This window comes from Macrobrachium nipponense, chromosome 4 (assembly GCF_015104395.2).
Source record: "Macrobrachium nipponense isolate FS-2020 chromosome 4, ASM1510439v2, whole genome shotgun sequence".
NCBI lineage: Eukaryota > Metazoa > Arthropoda > Malacostraca > Decapoda > Palaemonidae > Macrobrachium > Macrobrachium nipponense.
In genome coordinates, this window is record NC_061100.1 from 139,769,134 (window position 1) to 139,785,120 (window position 15,987).

Genomic DNA, 15,987 nt, shown 5'->3' on the forward strand with positions numbered 1-15,987 from the left:
TATTGCAAAACTTCAAGGTTTATGATTGCCGTAAAATAAGATGACCTCAAATTGTACCAAAAAGCTGAGTACATTCTTTGAGCTACTTTGGCTAAGAGTCATAACGTTGTTGGTGGCCTGTGACTGTCATTATGATTTTAGTATAATTTCTGTTCTGGTAATAATATTTTTTTCTTTCAACAACGCTTCCTAGTTTTTCTTTTTTATTACACTGACAGATGGTACATCACAAAGAACAGCGAAGCAAATTTGGCCTCTTATCTTGTGCACATGTTCAGTCAAATTAATTTTATCAGTACGAAATTTCCAGCTACAATTAAACTAATACGTAAATTTAGACACATGGAAAACAAACCATTGCATTAATGAATGAATCTTGTTTTTTTTCCTCCGTTCTAAACAAATGAATTTGAATGTTTTGTTCTTTAAATATCTGTCATAGTCTTTAAGAACTTTATTTGGCATCTTCATTGCTGTTTTAGATACTATTGCATTGTGCTACTGCTGATGTTTTATTGTACTCGGTTATAAAGGAGAGCTGAGGATATTGCTTTTAGTATCACTTTATACACACATATATATATGTGTGTGTATGTGAAAATATACAAGTTATATTTTCAAATGATAAGAAAAACTATATAAGATCTCTTTGTTCCAGCCTTCCTTCTCTTTCATGTACCTCAGTCCGCCTACAGGAGGTGTTGCCCATCTAAAACTTGGAGGGTCAACGGAAGAACCTCAGTGATAAAGAATTAAATAACTGGTGGAGACTGACAGTCATAAGGTAGTTTCAAAGCAGTCCTTTTGTCCAGTCTGAGAAAACTTGAAAAAGTATACTGCAACACCGCTATATCTCTGAACAATAGTCCACGTGAACTTCTTGCATCATTTTTAAATTTCGAGATAGGTGGGAAATATGTTCACATAAACGATGCTCTTCATTTGTAATTTTGAGTTGTGGAGGTATATTGCAATTTCATACAGAAGGTTTATGATAAGGCCACCTCACTTTGACTACCATTTACCTCTATGATGTCCCCAGTGGATGCCTCAGTGCCTTGTTAGTAAGGCCAACGGCAATGGTTGGCCTGTTAACTACGAATATACATCCTTATTCAGCCTTAGCTCATCGCACCGCATTTCATCGTTCAAGAACATCTTACAGAACGTGTTATGTCGCCTGAATCTCTTTGGAAGTCAAGTATGTAACCTTGCTCAGCTTAGTCACTTTATCTATGGAAACTGTCAACAAATCTCCAAGATAGGATAGGAGAACTCATTATTGAGCAACATACTTCTCCTGCAACGGCAGAGAATTTTTAAGTCGTCTTGCAAGACCAAGATACCAACAATTGTTGATTCACTTAGCACCTTCATTACTATATAGTAGTTATCAACTTTAATATAGCGGCTTTATTTCAGACGAGTCACTTATTACACTATACCTTTTAGAAAATTTGTGACAACTTGCAGATGTCAGGCCGTCTCTTTGTGCATCTTTATTATTCGTGAAGCATAAAGGAAGAACATCTTAATGACCTCTCTCTTCAGTCTGCCATTAAGTCGAATGTAAATTGATAGGAGTTATATTTAGCGAACCAATTAATGACTAGTTCCTTCTATGATTCATTTCTACTTCTTTTGAGTTCTTGCTTCTCGATCTCACATATTAAAAATTAAAATTTACCCGAAGCATAACTTCCTTATAGAAATAAAAACTTGTGCTTACCCTGAGTGGGGTTAGCTCAGCTTTAATACAAAAATAATAATTTGAGATGTTCGATTTCACCTCTTGCTGGCAGATCAAGACATGTGAAGCGAGGGGTGTTACGTTAGGCAACGTGAAGAGTACCCCAAAAGTTTCATAAATGTTGTGATTTTATCATCGAGGGCTTTTTTGGATGCTGACTGTTAGACAGGCCATAATGATGTTAACTCTACAAAATCAATACTTCGTTCAACAAAAGAGTTTGCATTCGAGTTGTTTGCCAGGCCAGCATTTTAAAAGATTTCCAACATAGCTGTTTTTTGCTCTTGAATTTATTTTCCAAGACAAGTTATGTGATTATTGATTCCTCTCAAGACATAATTGTACAGATAATGGCTTTTAGACCTACCTTAAATTTTTACCAAAAATAGGAATAAAATTTATCGAGCATCATGGAGAATTGCTACCATGATGTTGTTCAAAATGATATATTTTTGCATTCTGTATTTAACCTAGTCACGGGGAGTCATTTTGAAAACATAGGGAGTTTCGAACATGTGCGAAAAGTGTCATTGAAGGGTGAACTAAGCATAAAGATTTTGACCTACAAGTCTTTAAGTCTGCCTCCCTTTTATTGACATCTTGCCAGTTCCTTACTTTGAAGACCACGGAATGAGTAGTGACGCTTTATGCAATGTCCTCAGGTACCTCCACATATCCATTGTAGTACAGTCATCCAGTTGCTTTTAGGCTGAAAATGCCTGCAAAAGCTGCTGCTACTTTAAAAGCATTGACTCATGATCATTCTGAATGTATGGGCAGTGCATCTGACTTTTTTTTTATTACTCCAGAAAAGAAGTTTGAAATTGCATGGAATGTATCAAGGAAACTGGTCCAAATGCAAATACTGTCCAAGGTTCAATGTAGACATTTTCTAGAATAGAAAGAGAAGGCAGTTATTATTGTATTGTAGCAACTCTAATATAGTCATATCTTTTTCAATGTTGTCTTCATACAGTATTCTATTTGGGCCTCATCATTTGCAAATTTTAGTCCTCGTAGCATTGGATTCATCTCATTTTCAATTGGATCGATCCTTCCAACAAGCTTCGTGGCATGAGAGCCTGCCAGCCAACTTCGATCAGTGACCAAAATCATATCATCTTCCCTTTTTCATGCCAGGAGCCAAAAACTCACTCCGGTGACACTTCAGTGTTCTTTCACACACAACTACGCAAGGACTTTGCTGCCGGTCTTACGCTTTTTATTTGCTTTCTCATGGCTTTAGATTTATATACGTATATATATATATATATATATCTCTAATGCCATGCCCTCAGGTCAGCTATCAAAACAATAACATAACTTTTTAGTCAGCATGATTATTTTTCTTTCATGGTTCCCTTGCTTTCTCTATTTTCGTTTTTTTTTTTTTTATCAAGCTTCCTGTTTCTGCTGCTCTCTTTATACGATATTTAGCATTTCCCAGTTATATTTGATTTTCCTTAGTTTCTGACGATTTTAGAACATTGAATTCCGTTTTTCATTCAGTTGGCTTCTCCCCCTCCTATTTCTTAAGTTTAGTCAATAAAAGATTCTTCCTCCTCCTACTCCACCTCCTCCTCCTCCTCCTCCTATGCATTGCGAATCCATTTCTAAGAACGGCAGCAGGAGCCAGCGTTGACATTGGCTGTTTTCCCCCCCCAGTGAACTACCGGCACCCTCTTGGTCGTCACCAAGCCAGGCTCGGCTTGCTCTTGGCCAGGTAGACCTCGCAAGTACGTAGCCAGTCGCCCTCCGCCCAGCCAGCTTGTGCCTGTCAGCATTTCTGTCTTTTTGTTACTGTTGTGTTTTCCGTAGTTGCCTGCCTTTGGATTGTACGGTGTAGTCCATCAATAATAATCTATTTTTGCACTGTTGTTGTACTGTTTCTGCCATCTAGTGGTATGCACAGGCATTAACTTGGCGCTTCTGTTATCCGATACTCAACGACTTTCGACTTGCAGAAACGTAATGAGCATCTGCCGTGCTCTTGGAGACGTTATTTGTTAAAAGTATGTTCTAATGCATCATTTGATGACAGATTCATTTTTTAAGCAGAACGTTTTGATGGTGTGACCTTCATTTTCTCTTTGACCTCTTCTTAGAAACTTTACCTAAACTCGAAAGTGACCTGTGACATCCCTGCCCTTTCTGCATGTTGTCTTTTTCACATTAGCTACTACATAAACAGCATGATATTGTATATTGAATGTACCTTATGGGTAACTTAAATGGATCATGTACAGATAATTCAAGTACAAAACCACTCACTCTAAGATTAGATCAGTGATGTTCACTGTACACTATATAGAACACTCCATTTTCTATCCTTGCGTCGTAACACTTGGCAAAATAAAACCTTTAAATGTTTCAGCTATTATTCTCTCTGTTAACATATTTTTGAGAACTCGGCAATTATCAAAATAAGAAAAGGTTAACATTCAAAAGCTAGCAATGAAATTTGATTAATGTAAAATTTGACTTACATTACTTCCACTGATGGTCACTCGTGAACTTCACTCTTGATATTAATCTTCGTTATATTTCCAACAAGTCTTGGCAAGCACTTTTATGCTTGTCTACTCTTATAATTGGTATGTGTTCATATAGGAATGTTTATTTATGTATTGATTTATTTTCATTTCGTAACTTGTTTTGCAGCCTGTTCAAGTTTGTGGGCAAATGTGTTCACAGTGATTCCTTGAGTCTCCCTTGTGCCTTTCATTTGTGCTTCAATGGACTCTTTACTTGTATGAATGTATATGAATGTTTGCAATGCTTTGAGTTTGCGTCCAGAATGTTATTATCTGCAATTTGATTGCTCAATGGAGATGTCTTTTATTCGTTTTGTTTTGTTTGATTGATTGTACTATATAAGTAGTCAACTATATTCCCTTGCAAAATCTATATGTTACGTATGATCTCTGTAGTAAAGCATCACGTTCTAGACACGAGCGTTTCCCCCTTAGGTCTTCTGTCAGTACAGATATCACAGTAAACAAGCAATTAGAGAATATCTACTCGCTTGTTCACCATGATTCCTCTTTCTCTCCTTTGAGGACGAAAGAAGATTAATTCTCTCCGTTGTTCCCTTCAGTACAGATATATATATATATATATCTATATATATTATATATATATATATATAACATACATACATACTACATACATACATATAACATATAATCATTTATAATATAATGATTATTATATATATATATATTATTTCTAATATGCATTAGTGTGTGTGGGTATCCTTAAACCCACGGTAGAAAGGAAAGTTAAATAGGGACTTGGAACAAGTACTTTCGTAGTTTATTCTACATTTTCAAGTTCACACTAAATATAAAAGAAGTTGACAGTCTTTTCTATACAAAAACAGAAAGAGGGGGCGGGGTTACAGTTTATTAATCTGGGCGGCATGTTCCTCTAGCAAAAAGGATAAGGAAAGAGGATCAGGGTATAATCCTGGGTGGACATTTAAATTCCTTGTTTACGTGCTTTCGATAAAGATGGTCTCCAACAGGTTCCTTTTTCGTTGATCATTGACCATGCAGATTATCGAGGAATTATCCCACTTAATAGCATGGCCTGTCTTAAACCAATGATCCGCAATGCCATTAATAGTTAATCCTCTTGAAATGGCATATTTGTGCTTTAAAGAACATGCCGCCCAGATTAATAAACTGTAACCCTGGCCCCTCTTTCTGTTTTTATATACAAAGGACTGTCAACTTCTTGTATATTCAGTGTGAACTTGAAAGTGTAGGATATACCACAAAAGTACTTGTTCCAAGTCCCTGTTTCACTTTCCTTTCTACCGTGGTTTAAGGATATTCTCAAGTACGTGTTCCTTCGTGCTACATTGGATATATATATATGTGTGTGTGTGTGTGTGTGTGTGTGTGTGTGTATGTGTGTGTTTATATAATATATATATATATATATATATATATATATATATATATATATATATATATATATATTTAATACCCAAATAAATTTCAAAATTTAGAGCACTATCGAAACTCAAGGTCCATGAAGGCATATGAAACGAGAGGAGTAGTGTGATACTTATTATTCTGGATAAATGAAAATAAATTAAAATAAATGTCGATTGCTAAAGACGATATAGAATTAAGATGAATCTTTCCGCCTTTGGTACATAGTTGTAGGAGTGTAACGATTACTTTGACACCTACTATATGTAACCTATGCATCTGTGTGTGGCTAATATTTCGTGTTTGCCTGCTATTGTTACACATATACTCAGACATACGCACACACAACCTTTGTGTGCATCTGCGAGGGAATATGAATTTGTTATATGTGTTATATTTGTGTGCACAAGTGTAGTAAACCATTAATATATATGTAAATATGTGTATAGTATATTGTTTCTCTTGTTTGTTGTAGTGTAGTTAAAAACTCGACTTGCTGCTCATTTGTATGGGTTTTCTTATGTTGTCGAAGCCTCTTAACTCCGTTTTATTTCAGTTTTGCATGTCGTAGACATAACCCATTTTTTATTATAATTTTCAGGTAAAATGTCACTTCTCTGAGTTACTCCTCACGTGCCGGAGTCCATTTTGAGTTTGCATTTAACTGCATTTTGCATTGATACTTCTAACTCAACTAACATATTAATCCACGCAGAGCCCGACACCTTTTTTTTTTAGCACTTTAGATAACCGATTCAGATATTCAGTTTGTTTTACTGAGTAGAATTTCTTTTTCCTGCTGAAAGTAATGTACAGATATTAGATGTTTGTGACTCACGATTTACTTTTGCTATGAACAGAACATTTGGTTCGGCTTCAGCAGGACACTGCTCCGCGGATGCTAGTCCCATTTCAATTTGCTTGATTTTTTGTGTTAAAGAAAAAAAAAAAAAAATATATATATATATATATATATAGATATATAATATATATATATATTATTTTATTTTTTTTATATATATTTTGATTTTTTGTAAAGATAAAGTATTAATATTATATATATAATATATTATTAAAATACAAGCTGACAATAAAAAATGATCGTGTCATAATTCCTTATTATTATTATTTATCTAAGTGTAAAGGAGGACCAGGTAAAAGCCAAAAGTATGAATGAAATATGAAATGTCATATATTTAAAGTTTTCAATGGAACTCATACCACCAATTTCAGAATGGTTGATAATTGTGATTGCTATGCAATTGCAGACTTTATTATAACAATGTTTTTACTACTTAAATAGCATAGCGGCTCTACTCCCAGTAAAAAGTCTCTCACATTAAAAATATAAAATAAAAGCTTTTCAGCAACATTACAACGTTCATTATAGCTCTAGTACAGCTTTATGGCCTTAAAGCGATTTCTCCTTTTCATGTAAAGACCATCTCTATGAACAATAATCTCCTTCCATTCAATACGCAAAGGTCATGAATGACTTTTGTCATTATATTAATTTCTGTTAAAACAGTACAACTGAAAATAAAAATACAAAATTACACATGAATAAATGAACAATATAAAAAAAATTCTGGTCCTGTTTACTGGGCATAATATTGTTTGTCTGTAGATAATAGCTTTTCTAGAACTTGAAGAATCGTTGTCTCCTGTGAGAGAATTTTTAATAAGAACAGAAACTGAAGCTGATATTTTTATTTTCTGCGATCTCATAAAGATGTGAACATTTCCATCGCTAAAAGAATCTATGAAAGCGAGAGGATTCATTCACCTACTTGCTATTCTCCGTCTCTTGAAAAAAAAAACATTATTTCATCAACACCCCAAAATCTTTGTTTTCCGTATCGTATCTTGGAGGGAAAAAATCACAATAATTTAACAGGCAATACAGTAAAGCCCTCTGTGTTAGGACACTCATCATCATCCCCTCTTGTCAATCAACTCATGGGAATGTCTACACCGATTTTGTATCGTGACGTGAGATGTCTCCAGTGCCACACTTCAGTTACACCAAAGAATGTGGTTATACACGTGTTTAAAACTGCAATAACATTAGAAATGATCAGTGAGGATGATGATGATATAAAAATGTGGCATTAAACACTATGAATATTTCAGGGTGTTCATTAGTTATTAAAATGTTGGTTTGACAAAAAAAAAAAAAAATTAGATAAATAGATGACATTTTGCCACCATTACCACCGACCAGATTAATTTTTTTATTGTCAGCTACTGCTTAACATCCTTCTGACCCCGAGAAAAAGGAAACATAATTTCCACCTGAAATCCGTTGCAGTAGAGCCAATCTTGATCTGTGTGATGTACCTACTTTGGTATGCATACCTGTCCAAGCCTTAGAAACATTGTTACCGCGAATGCTCTAACCCTTCCCAGTAACCGCAACAACAATAACCAGCCAGTCACATTCCTTTGATCCGAAAAGAGTAGAATAGTACAGCTTGTGTTATCACAGATGGTCGCGGGCTGTTGACTTCCAGCCCTCCTCCCGCCATGCATTCTAACCTCCCCACCATCTACCTGACCGGCCTGCTTGCTCTGCTCATGTTAACACTGGCATTGGCTCTGTATACCTGTCACCTGAAAAGGTGAGTCTCACGTAGTTCTCCAACACTTTACGCCGAGTTAACAGTTATTCTCCAGTTCATGTGATCGTGATGCATTAGAAGTTATCGCTAATGGTTAAGATTTATGCTTGCATGCATTTATTCTCCAAACAATGTTGCTAAGAAGCTTACAAACAAGTATTCCATTCCGATGGGAATTTTGTTGTTTAACATTGTGCATTTGTTTAGGAATTAGTATTTACTAAGCACGTACATAGATGATTCAGTGTAAGATATTTTACCTCAAGCTACCAAGTTCCTTTAGAGAAAGATCTGGACAGTTTATTTTCGTTTTCTGTATTTCAAACTTCAGTGCTCTATTTTGTTTGAAGTGATGCTTGAATGATGCAGTAGTTGATGGATAGAATATGCTGTTTAATGAGTTTTAATTATTTTCAATTTTTTTAAATATAAACACACAATAGAAATCTAATACATGAAATAAAACAAACTTTCCTATGTCTTTCTGTAAAATAGTACATTATAATGCTTTTGGTAAAGATACCAAGAATTTGGTTGCACATTCATTGAAACATTTTAGATAAAATTTCATCTTTTTATAATTATTAAGAAAGCTTTTATGTTTTTAATTTTTTGCTTTTGGCTGTTTAGACGAAATTAATATGGTACAGTACTGCATTTTGCAATGAAAATGCATGATAACTTTTACTCATTCTTTTTGTCAGTGATTCTTACTACCATCTATTTTCAGTCATTATTCTCGTGTAAATTGTTAATGCTCTTAATGATGATTATTTCTTCTGCAGGACATTTTTAACATCATCTCTATATATTTCACAGGGCGCGATTGTCATGGGCCATTGAGACACATCCGCCATTCGCGCGGACTACGCTGCCCAAGAAATCAGCCCACCGCTCTGTGGGAATTGCTTCAGCAAGCTTTGGCTCGAGGGCAAAAGGGGCCAGCTTGGACAAAGAATCACTTTTTGAACTGGTCGCCTATCCTCACCGAACACGCGTATTGGCCCCGGTATATGACTCTTGCCCCTCACTCTCCCAAGGTACCACAACACAAGGCACATCGCAATGGTGCACCCGTTCACAAAAAGCAGCCACACCCCACCTTAGGTACTCTGCCTCAAAAAGCTTCCGCCAAGGAAGCGCAGCACAAGCATCAGCCAACTCAGATTCCAGTATTGCTGGACTCGTTAACTACGGACCTCAACCACTCTCAAAGTTTGGAGCAGGAAAGGCATCAAGAATCACACTTGAAGGACCACAGTTCCCTAGTCTTACAACACCAAATGCATACAGATACACAGAGAATTATGAATCCGTTGTCTACCTTCATGACTCCAGTAGAGCAGAGAGTGAGACCTGATGGTCCTCTAAATGAGCAAAGAGATTTTCTGCTTGGTTTACTATCAACACAAACACACGATTACAGGGAGGATGAGCTGGGTGGGCATACACGTCACCACAGGCAAGGATCTCATCACAAACACCACCAGCGTCACTCGTCGCATAATACAAGTCCACCACTGCTTGATGTACACGAAGATATGTATACAACTCAGTCGACAAGATTGGAATGGGACCAGACAGAAGAAGCAGATGTTAGGTTGTCATCTCCCTCACAGGTGGCAACTAGCAACCTTCCTCCCCAGTATTCAAACACACCAAATCCAAATCCAAATAACCTACAGCAGTAATGCAGTAAAGGCATTATAGGTACGTACCCCTGGCCAAAACTTTTAACCGTTTTCTGTCTTCTAAACGACAAGAGATTAGTAATGAACTTTACAGTGAGCATTTCTTTATCAGAAAGATATCAGGTTAACCTACAGTCTGTTGCTGTAAATCGAAGAAATTGGAATAAGACAAGCAGAGAGGAAATATTAGGTAAGAATTGCTTTGTATCTTTATACAGACTTTCATGTTCAACTCTTTACGAGCTAGGAAGCTAATCCTGTCTATTAATGTAGGCGAGATCTTCCCTTTCCACCAAACAACTCTTACGTGTATCATCTCTCGACCATTTCTGTTTCTTGCCGGATCTAATTTTGATAGAATCTACATTCTCGCCCCTTTGCTTTGTATGAAAATTTAGCTGATTTTCTGCCTGAATCTGGCCGTTCAGTTTTCCCTTTATAAATCCAACTATTCAGTTATTTTCTCGCCAAATCTTACCATTAACTACAGGTAAGCTTTAGAGGAGTTAATTGTAATTAGACCACGGGTGCTTGTGATAGTATCCCTAATAGTGGACGATTAACCATGAGAGGCATTATGCTACATGAGAAACAGTTAAATAAGAGGCTGCAATTGATGTCATATGAACCATGAGGTCATTCATAGATACTATAACATTACAGACGGTTTATGAAGTCATCTCATGTCAGCAGTCTTTATTCCATAACATTATCGATAACCCCTGTGTCTGCTGTGCTTTCTATTTGAAGAGGCGGATATGAAAGTCGTTTCGAAAGGAAGTATTTGGAAATTAAAGCACAAGATTTTGAATTGCCTTTTGTTATTTGCTCTGAAAGCATAGCTCTGTGGAACCTCTCTCTCTTGTCACAATTTATGCTTGAAGAATATCTATTTTTTTAGCGTGGACTTCGGTAGATCTTTGACCATGATATAATTCTACTGTTACCGAGCTGTTCTCTGTTGATAACTTGTATCAAACACATGATTATCCAAACCTGAAAGTTCTTGAGTATTTTCAAGTGCTTAGTTTCGAAATAAAACTAATTCATGTGATTAGGGCATTTTTTTTTTTTGTAAGCAATATTGTATCCCATTTTAACTTAAACTCAAGATATTGTATCTTAATTATGTTTCCTTGCTTTCCATATCATTTTTGTTTGAAGGCAGTAGCCAAAAAGCCATGTATAAAAAAGTTACCGATTTATGTTTATTTATTTGTATTCGTAGCATGTGTTCAAAGTGAGCAGTTACACTGAGACATAGTATAATACTGGATATTTCAGTAGGTTTCTACCCTTAGGTTTGAATTTAATCTATAAAATTTCTGAAGCACCATAACGATGATCTTATGCCTGAAATAAAATGTTTTATGTATGACCCTGTTTATCCCAAAAATGTCGCCGTTTTATAGTTTTCTGTTTTATTATTTTTGCAGAAAAACCTTTGTGCTGATTTGCAGAAGACTCCTGCATTCCATCTCTCTTGTTGAACCAGGAGGCTAGATTTGGCTCTGAATTCAGCAAGTGGCTAGCATAGTGTCGGTGGATGAGCCGTGAAGCGTCGTTGATGAAGATGTCACAATGCCATTGTATCACCTGTGTTGTTCCTTTTGCGTTAGACAGTCAGTCAGTCAGTCAGTCAGTCAGCAATCTTAGATCAAAGTCTGGTACACAAAGAAGAAGGAGAAGAGGGGTGGCTGAATTGACCAAATTTAGTGGGTGGTCAGCGAGATGCAGATGACTTGTGGGATCAAAGGGTTGTGAGGTGCCATAAAGTAGTGTAAGCAAGCCAAAGAAATAAGTAGTCATAGATGTAAGGAAACCTATATTGGAGCCTTGGTGCAGAGACAGATTCGTGCGCATGTTCAGTCAGTGGAAGGATCCTCTTAGTGGAACAGTTGAGTTCTGACTTCCGCACACCAGCTTTGCTTGGTCTGAGCCTGGACATCAAAGGACAAAAGACATGTATACTTGTACATAGCCATATAGACTTCATAGAATGCTCTGTGTTCCAAATGTTGTGTTTAGTGCTTATGTTCCGTAAGAAACTGGGAGATCTGATGTGTTTGTGTAAATAATGATACAGTGTTCGAATGACAGTGCTAATACACCTATAGGAATGTGCCTTGCTTGACTTTGCATTTGCAACAGTCTTGGATTGGATAAACCAGATCATTTTGATATCATTTTTCCTTGTTCTCTCCTTTTTCTTCTTCTTCTTCTTCTTCTTCTTCTTCTTTTTAGACAGTTGATGTATATAATTTGTCTCCTTTGTGAGTTGTAAATTTTTCTTTGTATTGCGTGTGAATATGGAAGGATGTATTTTTTTATACATGTCGGTTGGTCGGGGGACAAGCGCCAGTGAGTACGGAAATTCCTTTACTGAATATCGTTTGTACTAAAGTCATCTTTTGATTTAGCATTTCATAGTTTGGTCAGAGGTCCATTTTTTCCAAATTTCCCGGGTTCTGCTGCTCTGTATATCATTACCATTTAAGTGAATGCTTGCTTCAAGTTGATTGCACTGGACAACAAAAAATTTTCAATGTGCCATTTAATGGATATTTTATGAACTGACGACTCTTTATTGTTGTTGTACCATAAATTTCTATTGTAACTTTCAGTATTTGAGATGTGAGGGCTCAATGAGCGGTATAAAATATGTATTTTACAGAATTTAAGTGCGTGTAGTGCCTTAAATTATTTCACTTTAATGTGGGAGCTACATTGAGGCCAAGCATTTGTAAGAAAAGAGGCAAAGCAGTATTCCTGTTAAAAATGATTGTTTTGCAGTCATCCTGTCCTTCGAATTTACTATTTGGTGCATTATTGAAGAATTGCTCAACAATGCTTCATAGGTTAATTTTGCATTGGTATTCCCTGTCCTGCATTGGAAATATTATTTGGGTTACACTAGGAAGGCAAAGATATTTCATTGACATGTGGTCAGGAATCTTTATATGGAACAATAAATAATGTAGGTGCTATTTTAGAAATGAATCAAAATGTTTTAGCAAAAGGTAATCTTATAAAAATCTAAAGAGGCTCATCGTACTCAAGTACTATTAATAATTGCGGTGTCTGTCGCTGTATCTGACGCATTTCCTCCTGAAGAAAAAATGACCTGTAAGACTCTGTTGCTCGAATGCTCCCCTTCAAAATGAAAAGAAAAAAAGTTTCCATAATTCTTGCGTAAACAGGATTGTTCATGTTCTGCAGGATCATATTATGTGTACTGCTGTAAATCTCGCTCCCAGTTAGACTGACAAAAATGTCACCCATCTATTAATGTGATGCAGCATTGCCATTGCTGGTCTGCTACAGTTCCAGAGGCTACTACAGCTACTACTATCATTCGTCTGTTCTACTTTCAAGTCATATTTTCTCCGATGTTATTTTTCCTATGGCTTCTCAAAGAAAGTCCTCTTAACTTAAAAAAAAAACCACGATGTCAATGTTTTTACACCAAGTTCAATCAATCACAGGATCATCTGGTACGAAATATAAAGATAAAAACGCATGTAAGGGATTAATGATCATGATCATGAATATCCTCTCGATGCATACTTACATTTCATACCAGCAATTGATAATATCTGCAAAGATTGTAAACGGCGTCCATCATTCTTTCGTAAACGATGATAAGTATCTCATTCATTGCAGCTTTTTAGCCTTTTTTTAATTCCTAGCAACAGTCTGCAAGACAAAAACGTTTCCATGTAAATCAGATTTTTGAAATTTTAGTCAAATGAAATTTGTATGACGTTATAAGTCATATGATATCTTGGTCACAAAAATTTTCAACAGCAGGAGGAATATTGGAGGAAATTCTTAAAAATGAATGACTCTTGTTATTTATTTATTTTTTAGGGGGGTAATTCTAGGAACAGAGCAGTTAGTCATGTGAAAGGTATTCTGGAGAATACAGTCAGTAGACAAGTTGAATATAAATTGGGCATACTTTTATAGGTAGCTAAAACTTGGTTCTGTATTTGAAGCGTTCGCCTCGAGTCTAATGAGTGGTTTCTTTCACAAGCTAGTCATTTCACACGCACACATACACACCAGTTGCTGACTGCAGACTCGGCTTACAAATCAAAATTCCGCTGTTTATTATCCAATGCTAACATAAAACAGACCCTGTACATTATAGAAATTATAATATTTCAGTGATAAACAAATCACTCTTCTGCTGCTGAAAAAAAAATTAATGAATGTATTATACAGGTGAATCCTCAGAGGTATGTTTCGGTGTCAAGGTGCTCATTTAGTATCAGAGTATTCATTATCATCTATATTTCTGCTTCTGTTCTTTCTGACTGGTTCTTCAAGAGTGTAACTTATATAATTCTGCCATCTCCGAAGGTCAGTTCCTGCCTTAAAACTGACAGATAACAAGAATTGTAATGTACTTCTCTGGAACTGGTTTAGTTATTTGACAATAATATATTCCACATCTTTAAAGAGGAGCTATATTAAGAATAACTTTGTATTGTGTAAGAAAAGACAATTTGGAAACGAATGCCCAAGACAAAATTGTGAAATGTAAAATTTTTTTACCATTGTTTCCGAGAGAGTGTATATTTCTGTCAGCGCAAAAGACCCTTATTCCGGTACCAGTAGTAGCGTGGTTATTATGATGAATACAGTGATAGCCTTTTATAATGCAATGCTATAATTCATTTTCCTAACTAGACAAAAACTTTTCTCACATTCCCAGTCGATCCTCTCGAAATTAAAATTGACTTTAGTTCAGCGTCTGAGGTTTTATAATGCACATGAAAGAGCTATTGGCTGTTAGATTTAGAGTGAAAAGTCTACACCCATTTATAAAGAGTAAATGATTGCTCTAAGCACACTACAACAGGTATGCTAAATGTCGTAAAAGGTTAAAGTACAATTCTAAAACAGTCTATGAATGCTATGCAAACTTACTTTAATGCAAACCATCTTAAGTCACAAAAACAATAAAAAATATTTGTTTTTATATTGTAGGGATCAGCAAATGCGCAGTATGGATTTAAAGGTACCATTTTTCTTGAAGTTTGATAATATGAAATTTAGATTTTCAGTCAACCAAACTTGGTTGACCTCAAATGCGTCTTGAACTGCTAAGGATTCTGTAGTACACTTCAGAATAGAAGCCCTTGCTTGAATTGAGTGGAAAGTTTCGTGGATCATTTTTAGTTCTCCTTTTTATACAACTGACAACTGTAAATTGTTTCCCCTTTTCATAGATATATTTTAATTTTACAGAGCTGGCTGGCTAGCTCTGAACAGTAAGTTTTGTATGAATGAGATTTACAAGAATTGTTTCATGGCATCAATTTGTGATGAAGTATGGGCAAAGGATTTGCCAGTCTGCCTGGCTGCAGGTTGAGCCAAGATCCCAAGTGACACAAGCGTGATGAAACCTCTCCTACCACTTTAAGCTCAGTAGTAGTAGTAGATGGAACCAGCAAGATGAAAAGGAAGCCTTGCCCTAGCCTTGGAACTGAGGGCCCCTGCTCATACCTCACCACAAAATGCCGATGCTTGGCAAAATTGCTTTGTAATAGGAACTGTCATTCATCGATGTTGGGGTAAGGGACAGTACTACGTGATCTCATTCCCTGGTTAGTGGCGCTAGTTATTTTAAACCCACGTGCACGCTCCACCACCACTACCCAGATTTCTTCGGTCAGCTTAGCATTGTCTCTGCATTAGTTTTTCTCTTGGAAAAATTAGGCTGGTTCTATATGACAGTGCCTCTTATTCAATCCATATTTGACTGACCCTCTAAATTGATTCTAGACATGCTATACATATGATAGGGAAAGGAAGTATTGGTCTTTGTACTCTTTGTGCACTGGATTCATCCTGGATTGCATTTTCATAGCTTGAGCTCCGTGTCAGCCTTACTCACGTGCGCTTCAATTACCGTCCTACAGTTTCTTGTGCAAATGTGGCAGTCATTCTAGCACAGGATAGCAATAATTGTATTT

At 36.2% G+C, this 15,987-nt stretch overlaps 1 protein-coding gene across 2 annotated transcripts in view; it reads left to right on the plus strand.

The window, feature by feature from the left end:
- LOC135211230 (uncharacterized) overlaps window positions 1-10,022 on the plus strand; it is a 301,164-nt gene extending 291,142 nt beyond the window's left edge. The window contains exons 7-8 of one of the 2 annotated variants that reach the window (XM_064244489.1): window positions 8,180-8,312; window positions 9,132-9,808. In XM_064244489.1, coding sequence (XP_064100559.1) covers window positions 8,180-8,312; window positions 9,132-9,672 — 674 coding nt within the window. In that variant the 3' untranslated portion in view covers window positions 9,673-9,808. Of the gene's footprint in view, window positions 1-8,179; window positions 8,313-9,131 lie in introns of both variants that reach the window. The other variant, XM_064244488.1, reaches the window with a different exon arrangement.
- The last annotated feature ends 5,965 nt before the right edge of the window (window positions 10,023-15,987 follow it).